At 40.0% G+C, this 11,052-nt stretch overlaps 1 protein-coding gene across 11 annotated transcripts in view; it reads right to left on the bottom strand.

The window, feature by feature from the left end:
- Positions 1 to 11: 11 nt before the first annotated feature.
- The window catches only part of dlg1 (discs, large homolog 1 (Drosophila)), an 85,865-nt gene continuing 74,824 nt past the window's right edge, over positions 12 to 11,052 (bottom strand). For 6 of the 11 annotated variants that reach the window (XM_035524219.1, XM_027013544.2, XM_027013543.2 and 3 more), the window contains 9 exons: positions 9,194 to 9,260; positions 7,776 to 7,872; positions 5,622 to 5,663; positions 4,728 to 4,778; positions 4,528 to 4,629; positions 4,208 to 4,380; positions 3,939 to 4,048; positions 3,616 to 3,707; positions 12 to 1,730 (listed from right to left, as the gene is read on the bottom strand). In XM_035524219.1, coding sequence (XP_035380112.1) covers positions 1,624 to 1,730; positions 3,616 to 3,707; positions 3,939 to 4,048; positions 4,208 to 4,380; positions 4,528 to 4,629; positions 4,728 to 4,778; positions 5,622 to 5,663; positions 7,776 to 7,872; positions 9,194 to 9,260 — 841 coding nt within the window. In that variant the 3' untranslated portion in view covers positions 12 to 1,623. Of the gene's footprint in view, positions 1,731 to 3,615; positions 3,708 to 3,938; positions 4,049 to 4,207; positions 4,381 to 4,527; positions 4,630 to 4,727; positions 4,779 to 5,621; positions 5,664 to 7,324; positions 7,350 to 7,775; positions 7,873 to 9,193; positions 9,261 to 11,052 lie in introns of all 11 variants that reach the window. The other 5 variants (XM_035524220.1, XM_027013545.2, XM_027013548.2 and 2 more) reach the window with 2 other exon arrangements.

Genomic DNA, 11,052 nt, shown 5'->3' with positions numbered 1-11,052 from the left:
ATTCATAGAAACAGCGTGTGACTTGTTTTTATTAGCAGTTCTCCTCTTTTGACAAGTGGAATGAATCAGGTTGGCAAGTTATTTACAAAGTCCAGTCAAAAACGAGTTAGAAAGCATCGATCAAACGGTAGAGAGGCAGTCTTTTAGAAAACAATCATCTCCGAGAATGAGAATAAGAGGTGGGTTCAGTAGCGCCCTCCAGTGGACAATTAAAGGCTCGTGTTCGAGAGTGCCATAGCAACCCTCTTTTCAGCTATTTGCACAACTACCACATCCAACCACTGCAATGGACACGGTCTACTTGCGCCTGACGCTGACTTTCCGTATCATCACTCACACTTTCACAACTCCAGCTGAAACACAAAGTCATCCTTTAGTTCCCTTTTACTCATTTTAAAGTACATATTATAAATACTATTGCTTTTAAAACCATGCATGCCACATGAAAAGACTGAATTCACGTGGCAGCGAGCAAAAGAGAAATAGCTGACTGTGAGGACAGATGACAGCCCCGTCACTGAGCTCTGGCATGTTTTCACTAAGGGCCACGAAATTCATATAGTGACATTATGCAAAAAAGAAAAAAGAAACCAAGTTGGGAGGTTGCGGTGAAAGTAAAGGAAAATATATTTTCATTTGTATTTATAGATTTTAATATACGTTTAACAATATAAAGAAAATTATTTCCATAGTTGTATAGTTTTACGTAAAGCTCAATATAGTTTTATTATAAGAAAATAGGCAGTATACCGAGGATTAAATATATGTTAAAATCTTAGTGTACAGTTCATTCTTTCATATTTGCAGTTTCTTGTCCTAAAATACACTGTTTCCTGGCTTTTGTATAGAAACAAAACAATTTCCATTCCACTTCGTACCTTGTTTTGAACTTACTCACATAAGCACCTTGATCAGATTAAAACATCCTTGGGACAAGATAATGGTTTGTGCTAGAACATCTGTCAAACCAACCCTCTTTTTGTGCAGTTGTGAAATAGTTGGGTAGTTGCATAAGTTAAGTGGGTTGACCTACTTATAAGATTTTGGGTAATATATGTGAGAAAAGCAATTTTGTGGCTATGGTTAATGCAGCGCAAATACATGTCTAAGAAAAACTCAAGTACAACATATGTTAACCAGAAAAGAACTGTCCAATACATGCTTTTAATGCTAAAACGTGCAAAGTGGTGCTCCAAGTTTTCTCCAAGTAAACATACACATGAATGCTTGTTAATATGAAAAAATAGAAAGAAAAAAGAAACCCAGATGTATATGCAATAAAATCCTTATGTTCCTTCCAAAAAGACACCTCCCTTAAACATTAAGGAATCTGTACTATATAATCTCTCCAATGAGGTGCTGGTTAGGCATAGCCCTTCTCCCTGGAAGTCGGAAATGCAGAGCTCCACACGAGAGTCTTCACGGGACCACACTAGCTGAGAGTGGCGGTCTTTGGCCACTCCCACAAACATGTCTTATAATGCCAGCGTATGTCCTATACTGGGGTCAGAACGCCAACTCACATGGCAGGCCTGGTTGGTCGAATAAAATCCAAAATCAAAGAAGAAAGGAAAAAAAAAACCAGAATAAAAGCAAGAAAAAAAAAGTTTAACTTCCACCATCTCACAATTTCTCTTTGGCTGGCACCCAGATGTATGGTCCAGACTGTTCTTCAATAATTAGTTTAACCTGGTTGTAGATCTCTTCCAAGGTGTCCCCTTGTACAATGGCTAGGAGACAGAAAGAGGGAGAAAGTGGGTAAATCAGTAAAATTTGTAACCCATAAGGAGGGCAGTAATGCTTATATAGGCTTAATTAATTAGTTAATTAATTTTTAGGTAATTAACTAGTCTCTTGTCTATTTAATTAATCTTGTGACGTGACCACCAGGCTAAACTCACATTTTCATTAAAGGAATTTGAGACTTATCATGAAGTCCAAAAGTCTGAGTTAACCAATAAAATTATTTCATAAATGATTTGGTTTATATTTAATATGTAATAATGTTTTTTTTTAATGAGACAATTACATCAGCTTTTACCTGTCTGAAAAATTATGTGAAATTATCTATGATTATCATATTTGCACATATTTTATGATTTTAATATTGTTAAGATATTTTTCATTGAAATGGTAACACACGTATGCTCCTAGAAGACTTTTAATTGTGGGTGTGTCTTACTGACCATCCCCTAACATTATCCCATTTATTTAAATCCTCTAGCATCACCATGACCATTTTCCTGAATACTTTAAATATGAGTTTTTGTTCAAAGTATTCTTCAGCAGTTTGTTAAAATGTCAAAGGATCTTAGGTCATATTTATATTTCTAGTTCAGTTCCCCTAGTCTGCTCCAAATCAGAAAATGATGTACTGTTTCAGTCCTGACATTTTTACAATCAAATTACATGATGTATAGATATAGTTACATCCGGATTGGATAACTTTTATGACCCATTTTGTGACAATAACTACAATAAATGTCAACGGAACTTGCAATTCAATGCTCTATGGTGGGCAAAATGCATTTGTAGGTTTTATGTATATCTGGTGGGGTTTTTTAGCAGGTGAATCCTCTCTAAGAGCTGGTAAAATGCACAAAGGAGTCAAAGCAGCAGCAGGAATTCCTCTGTATCTTCTGGTGTTTGGTTCTTTCCACTGCATGGTAGTAGCTCAACTCAACACTCAACTTGCCTTTTTTGGCTTTCCATTAGGTTTTTTATTTATCCATTTGTTCTGGATAGTACCTGGTAATATGTTTTTGACCTCCATCCAAGGTTCCATGCGAGCAGAGGAGATATGAAAAGGTGACAGGAAAACACCGCAGACTGCTGATAGCATCCGCTAATGTTATTGTGCAAATGTGCAGTTGCCAAATAATATGTATAATCTTTCTGTAAAGATTATGTTTCAATAAGCGAGGAAGCTTCCGTGAGGCATATACTGGTATACTGTACTGCAGATACTGTAACCCCGCTGTACTACATCTGCAGTGGAAAATGTGCCTGGTGCCAAAAGCGATAACAGTTGAGTCAAGTTGAGCCAGTATCATTCAGTGGAAAAGTAACATTTGGTGCCTTTGTCCATACTTCACACAAACTGCACCAGAGTTCGTCTGGAAGCGAAATGAGAATTTCGTCCTTAGAGGGTCTCTGACCACTTAATTTGGTGCACATCAGAGTTCAAAGGGCAATGTTCTCACTCGCTCTATCAAACAAGACCAACAGAGCAATCACACCAGTGGTTATTTTAATCAAACCAAAGCTGTCAGGTCAGAACACACCCTTAGTACAGGAGTTGTGCACCAACTCTTTCCTGAGTTTTTTTTTTTTTTCTTGCAACCAGTTTCGTCAGAAATTTGAAGCAGGCAGGAACTTGAAGACCTTACCTTAGAGTAACATTACAACGTACAACGATGAAATCCCTAGTATTTTAAAATACAATTCTTATATAAAATAAGTATTTCAAATTATTTCATATCCAGTAAAACTCATGGAACTGAATTTCTTTTCATAATTTGAAAGACTCAGGTAATCAAAACTGTCCTGTCAAGGAAATCACCATCATCTGTGTTCTTGTCTGAACCTCAGTTTATTCTAGCTCTTTGCACTCACAGGTGAAGTGCTCTGTAAACTCCTGTTCCAGCTTCATGGCTCTATCAAAGGTCTTCTTGGCCTGCTCCTCTGACAGTCGCTTATTCATCTCTCTGGTAAGGAACAGTGGAAACATCGTGAAGAGGTATTCTTTTCAGCAACGCATGTTCAGTTCATGTCTGTTCATATTAAAATCTCAGTAATATATTACTATTAATTATATAGATTGAGATACATTCAGAAATAAAACACCATGGTTACTCAATTTACTGTAAATGAACTACTATTAAAAATAGTGAGAGAAGACGGCAGTGAACACATTTATAATAAGAATGTTGACTCACAAAATATTTTCCATGGATTTTGGTTTGACAAATACGGCAATAGGATAGAGTTGTGCCAGCTGGAGCCGTTTGATGGCGTTGCCAGACACATCCAGGATACAATGCTTGCCCTGAGCATGAGTGGGAAAATTGGCAAAAGGAGGAAAAAAAATGCATCATGCACGTTCTATAGGTCAAAGGAGAGATTTCTGGAAAAGTGACAGCCCTGCAATTGGAACCATGTCTCATTGCCATCTGTGCCACAACAAAAAGGGGGTTGAGAGCTGCACCTTTTCTGCAACCTCTCGAACTGACTGCACACTTGTCCCATAGAGATGGTTGTTGTACTGGCCCGCCTCTATGAACTTGTGGTCCTGGATGTCTTTCTCCATTTGATCCCGAGAGATGACAAAATGGTAATCTCTGCCGTCTACCTCATAGTCTCGCTTTGGTCTAGTTGTGTCTGAGAGAGATGGGATTTGGGTTAAGATGAAAAGTTTAATCACTTTTTAATATAAAGCATTACAATTAAAATCTGAGCTCTAACGTTGGAATGTGTTATTAGAGAAATCAATGAGGACCCAGTAACCCCAGTTCTGTGAGCACTCACGGGGGACGCACGACCCGAACTTATCCGGAAACTCTGATATCAGGTCATCATTGATCCTGTCCTTCATCGGCCCAAGAATGATCACAGGGCGGGTATAACTCACTGGAGAGGTAATAGCAGACAAATTGGGGCTCCCCAACATAAAATCCAGCCCAGGTACCAGAACGTTTGTTCAAACATGCCATGCAAGAATGGCTTACCTTCCTGCTGAGTGACAGACTCATAGGAGAGAATGTACTCTTCCTGGCCACCTGACAGAGCAGAGAGGACAGAACCATTCAGTACACAGCCAGGTCTTTGGTTTCTACATAGTTAAGATGATTTTGATTCAACTAGCGCACTTCAAAGGAGATGTAACTGAACCGGCAGTCTGCTTATCGCAATGTGTTTGCTCAAATCACTTGTGGACTGTCTACCAAATGTTGACAAAGCAAAAGCATTTGTAGATAAAAACAATGTAAAAATGTGTCTTTTGCATTCTAACAATTCAACTAGCCTCCAAAGAAACTCAGAAAATGCTTTAAAAATATTAACTAACAAAGATATCCTCCTTTACATTATGCATATTTGTCCAAGTGCCATGTTGTGCTAATTGTTCAAGAAGTGCTTGTAAGCTGAACATTTTGAACATGGTCTGAGCATTTTGATATGGGTGTCATGCTATAATTAAGAACCTTTAAAGTGAATTTAAGAAAATATTCAAAAACAGAGAAAATGCCCTTAGACTTCAGAGTGTTTAAATGATCACTCTACTGATTAGGTAATCCTTTAGAGAACTCATAAAACCAGCTATAAAGAGCAAACAACATGGCAAACTGAACCAAGTCATTGATAGCAGACACTATACCCATTTTCATCCTGTGAAACCTCTGCTGTGCCTCACAATAAAACTTTGCTAAAGTCAATAACCAATGGAACTAGCATCAAAGTCTCACTGTGTGTGTGTGTGTGTGTGTGTGTGTGTGTGTCCAGAGGGTTTTCTCAAGGGAGACGGTGGGAGCAAAACAGAATAAATGAACCCAAAGCTGATAGTGACAGCACCCACAAAAACACAGACAATAAAGAGGAGAGGAAATGAAAGCAGATACACTTACGGTAGCTACTTTCACTATCACTGGCATTAGAGGTTACATGCTCTGAAATCAAAAAGGGGGAACATAAGCACCACCAACAAAAAACGCTGCACAGGCACCACAGAAGACACAGGGCAGGTATGTCATAAAACACAACACAGTATCTCGGTCACCAGCAGATGGCAGTGTTGAAACCTATGGGACATGTGAAACACTGGAAAACCTCGCTTGCATTTTACACTTGAGATATTTTGATGTGAATGGTCACATCACTCAAATTGAGTGAGCAGACTGAAAGCTAGGTGGATTTTGAAAGGGTGACGCATGGTTTTTTTCTCCAGAAGTGCACTTGCAAAGCATCTCTCATCCAGATATAAGAAATGTTTAGCATTACACCTGACAACAAGCACATTTCAAGTCCTTTAGAGGGTCTTAACAGAGCCACAAAGCACAGAGAGGCACTGCTCCAGCACAGAGAGACAGTTCAGTTTGGCTACAAACACAACACAGCACATTCATAATACAAAATGCATAATAACGCATGTTTTACTGAACAACAGATTAAATTGTCATTTCATGTCATGGAGATATTTTGTGAGTATTGATTTTGTTTTATCTAGTCCTGCTTAATTTGTGACAAACATATCAATAGTAAGACTTTCTCTGACATTCTTGCCCTGTTAAGGACTGATGGAGATGTGGGCAGCCTCACTGTCCTTAAACCTGCTTTGGTTCCGTCATTTCTTCCCTGTTCTGCAGGTCATAAGCTGTCAAAGAGCAAATGAACTTAAAAGCAGCAGAACCATAGACATGAAATATAGGTAAGATGGCCAAACCATAGATATCAGTCTCATATCAACACTTCCGGATGTGAGGCAAAACCAAAAGGCTGTATTCTGAAGCCTCAGCATTGCCACGTAAGCTCCTGTTCTCAGTGCTGACTTCCAAGCCCAAGCCATGCCACTCACTGTGTCGTGGCATGTGGTGCCATGGCAGAGAGCCAGTGCCAAGCCAGCATACTGCTGGGCCATGGGACTAATGGATCAGTTCTGCTCTCTAACTACTTACACAGACTGTGTAAATAACCAGAGGCCAGGTATACTGTAAGTTAGACTATGTCATAGGCATTTTATGTAATATTGAGCTTTTGATTCTAACTACTAAAATGATGTGTGGTTTGTACTGGCATTCAGATGAGCAAAAAAAAAAGGAAAAAAAAAAAAAAAAAAAAGTTGGGCCAACTTTGGTACATTTTGTTCTGCTGCCTAACACAATGTGTTGAAACAGCAGGCACCTTTAAAGGTCCTCCATGTGATAAATTGTAATTTTGTAAAACAACAGAAAAGAAAAACACATCTAAATGCGTTAACACTACTGCTGAACCACAGAACTTAATAAATTTAATAAGGTCCACGTCGTAGTCCTCATATCTTTTGTTCAGCCTGATCACTGTACGTTAGTGGTTAACTGACAGTCATGTCATTAGTCACACAGTTTATATGAATCGCTAGTAAACCCCATATCCAGTATTGACCCAGCCACTGTAGAAAGGAAGAAAGGTATTTGTCCATCTCAGGGAATGCTAGATAAGCCTTCTTTTCTCCCAGAAAACCGTACTTATTAAACGTCTAAATGAGAAAAGGGGTGATAAAGGAAGAGGGAAATCTAGGTAGAGGGCATGATGGTAGGGCCTTCTAGGAACGCAGGAGCCTTGGAGAACTTACTCAAGCCTTTGTCTTCACTCAGGTCCTGTAGAGCAGTCGCCAGAGAGCACACAAACAGGAGAAAACCACAAAAACAATGGTTATCGTACTGGAATAATGCATGTGGCCTCACTGACCGGCAACGCACCCACCCATAATGCAACAGACCATTAATGTGAAGAGCTTTTTTTCCCCGATGGACAAAAATTCGGGTCATTTCCCCAAAACCAACTGTATTATTCCTCCATAATAAACACCATTAACCTGGGTCGGGCTATAAAGGCTTCTAAAATCATGGCAGCAGTTATGCAGGCTTAGTGGTCTTGCACATGCTTGAGGGTCATTGCATTGTGAGGGGGTTTTGTTCAGTGGTTTCAGGCGAGTAAGTGAGGCCGCCCTGTCCAGCACTGTCCAGCGTTTGTTCCATTCACCGAGTCCGCCCAGTTTGGCCAGGGTCCACTTGCATACTTACGGTCCACATCGCTTGTTTCCTGCTCGCTCTGATCCTTGTTCTTGTAGAAAGGGAATTTTCGTGAAAAGAGGTGCTTTTTACGCTCGTCACTGAGCGACTGCGGAGGGAGAGGGTGAGGGAGGGATGGAGAACACAGGGGATATGGAAAGGAGGTGTCTAATACGGATGTGAACAAATGAACCCAACTGAACCCACACACACACACACACACACACACACACACACACACACACACACACACACACACACACGACTCTGCTGCCATTGGTAACATGCTTAAAAACAGAGGCATTCAACGTAATATCAGATTAGTAGTTGAATTACTAAATCAGTAGAATCCAATAAACCAGTGTCATGCACTTGTGTGGCAACAGTGTCGATGAAAGTTTTAAGACAAATAACAGACATGTTCATTAAGTAAATAATAAATTAGTGATAGATGGGTTGATTAAAAGATTTCAAACCAAAATCACAAGAGATGAAAGCAGATAAAATAGAATAGAAATCTAAGCAGATGTGCAGCAGTTAGAAAGCTGGTTAATATACACAAGATGGGTAAACAGGGGAAAGTGCGCATCCAAGAAGAGAGCGGTTTGGCATCGATGGCAAGCGGATTTATTTTGGTTTGTTGTGTTCTCTCTTCTAAGTAGTTCATGCCCTTTTCCTTCATGCTGTATTAGGACATACAGTTGAAAAAGAGCCTGGACTACATGTTAAATCAGTGCAGCAATGTTGCAGATAAGGAACACTACAGCCTTGAAAGACACTGTTAACCAGCCTCTCAAAATCTTCTATGTCAGCAGAAGGGATTAGTAGAATATAGTAAATTCTATAATTCTATATGCTATTAATTCACATGAATGTCCATAAACCAGTACATCAAAATCACCAGCTTCAGATTCTTACAGAATGCATACCAGCAGTCGACCGCATTAAGACTCTTAGTGAATACATCCTTGCTCTCTATCGCAATAAGACTCTTGGTGAATGCATCCTCGCTCTATACTGCATTAAGACTCTTAGTGAAATGTATCCTCGCTCTCTACTGCCTGTACTTTCTCTGTGGCTCAAAGTTGAAAATCACCCGTCAACTCTCTGGTGTGAAAACAGCTTTAGTGTTTGAATATATTAACATGAAAAAGAGGAGCTGCATGCGGTCCCAAACTTTCAGGTGTGAATGTGATGCTAACACACTAAATATATTATCATCAATGGTTCAGCACATGACCTACTGACAGTTTATTTTCTAATCTATTAACAGCCCAAATATACACGATCTGTTTTGGGCAAAGAGTCATTCTATTATGACTCTGAGGGAAGACCCCATTATAATGCCACATATACAATTTGCTCTACGCACTATTTAGGTAACTTTTTCTGACTGTAACAGCAAATGTAACCATAGAGCACACACTTACCCCTTTGTCTCTGGATTTGGAGTTGAATTTCACTGTCTTTAATCTGGCCCGCTCTTTTCGCTCCACCCTGATGGACAAGGAAGGACAAAGAGGTGACAGGTGCCATTAAAAACCACGGCGCTCCGTTTACGCCTTTGGTGGCGAGCCGAAGGCTCACGTTACTGCGCTGGAGAACGACCGCCCAGGTGAAGGGGCTTGGGCCCAGAAAGAGGCTGGCATGGACTAACTGTAGCATGGACAAACAAAGGCAGGTGTAATAAAAAGTATTTACGAAGAAAGCTGCACTTTACAAGGGGCAGAACCCACCGTACCCCATTTTAGATGTTATCTCAAAAGCATTGTTCTTTATTGCTTTTAAATTCATGACATTTAGCTGATGTTTTAACCCAAAGCCACTTACAATTATTAAACACAACTGAGGGTTAAGGGTCCTGCTCAGGGGCCCAACAGGGGCAAATTGGCAGTGGCGGGGCTTACACTGGAAACTTCCCGATTACCTTAAATCAACATACTTTTTTTTATTAAACACTGACTGCTCATATATATTACATTAGCATACTCAAATGCCCTTCAAATGGAAGTAGAACACAACAGAATGAAGAAATGGCTCTGCTAAAGTACTAAGTTTATATCCTAAAATATCACACACACACAATTAAAGATTCATCTAACACAAAATAATTACATATCCAGTAACATGAAACCTTGACTGGTTTTACTTTATAGAGGGTCTCCACATGCATACAGACAGCACTCTTTTCACGGGCTTCTCTGCGGTGTGATGAGTGTGATGAGACCTCGAACAGGGTGAGAGAGAACGGTGAGAAGTCAATTATCACCTCTCAATCTGCACAGTCTCGAGGGAAACAGCACAGTGTGGAGAGAGAAAACTCAAGTTTTGCCTGATCAAACACCGGAGAAAAATGCTTTAATTAGACTGTGTTTTACTGGCTAAGCTCCATTTCCCTTTGCTTAAGTATAGACAGTGCCAAGACTCGAATGAAGCATTCCTGAGGTGAGGGGACAAAAACTCTCTCCTCAGAAAAAAAACATGCATATTATAGTAGAATTAACACGAGAACACTGAACAAGACTGCAGAGATAATTAGAAATACAGAAAAAGGCACCGCAGTGGAGGATGACATGGGTGGTGTGAGGAACATTTTAAATATTAAAAAGCAGGGAGAGCTTATGATGTGATGATGTCTAGGGACTCCCTGGCAAACCTCTTTCTAATAAAAGAGGGACTGTAAATGCAGCTTTTGGCAGTAAATCTATCCATGGATCACTGCACAATACATACTGAACACGAGCTCCTGCTTCACTGCCTAAGTCTGTATTGTCTATGGCTTGCAGTTCCAATACATGAGTGTGTACATGTATCTGATGTGTGTGCTAACCTTTGCCTTGAGTGATTTACAGTAAAGTTATATGGCACAGAAGACTCCTATTGCCTTCCCTGGCATAGAGAACTGGCGGCTAAATGCACAACATAAACGTATCAGATATTTAATACCAGACTGGGAACATAATCTCTGTTCGATAAAAAGAGATTTTTGCTGGAGGGGGAAAAAGGAACATGCCACAGAGTAAGCAATTCTGTTCCTCATTAAATATTTAACAAGGAGTACATTAGACTTTAGACTGCTAGCCTTCCAGGCCAGGATTTGTGGAGACTTCGCTTAAAACAGAGCAGCTGGAAGTGTTAGACGCGTCTTTAAGCAGCTTTTGTGCTGGCTGATAGCAAAGCACTTCTGCTCGCTCACTCACCACACAGTAGGAGCTAAAGGCATCAAACTGTTCTGGTTACACCTTTCCCCTCCAAAAAGCTGACGCAGGCCGAGTCCCACCTCACAGTG

This window comes from Electrophorus electricus, chromosome 3 (assembly GCF_013358815.1).
Source record: "Electrophorus electricus isolate fEleEle1 chromosome 3, fEleEle1.pri, whole genome shotgun sequence".
In the NCBI taxonomy this organism is placed as follows: domain Eukaryota; kingdom Metazoa; phylum Chordata; class Actinopteri; order Gymnotiformes; family Gymnotidae; genus Electrophorus; species Electrophorus electricus.
Note: the sequence above shows the minus strand (reverse complement) of the source record. Positions and strands in the feature narration are given on the sequence as shown.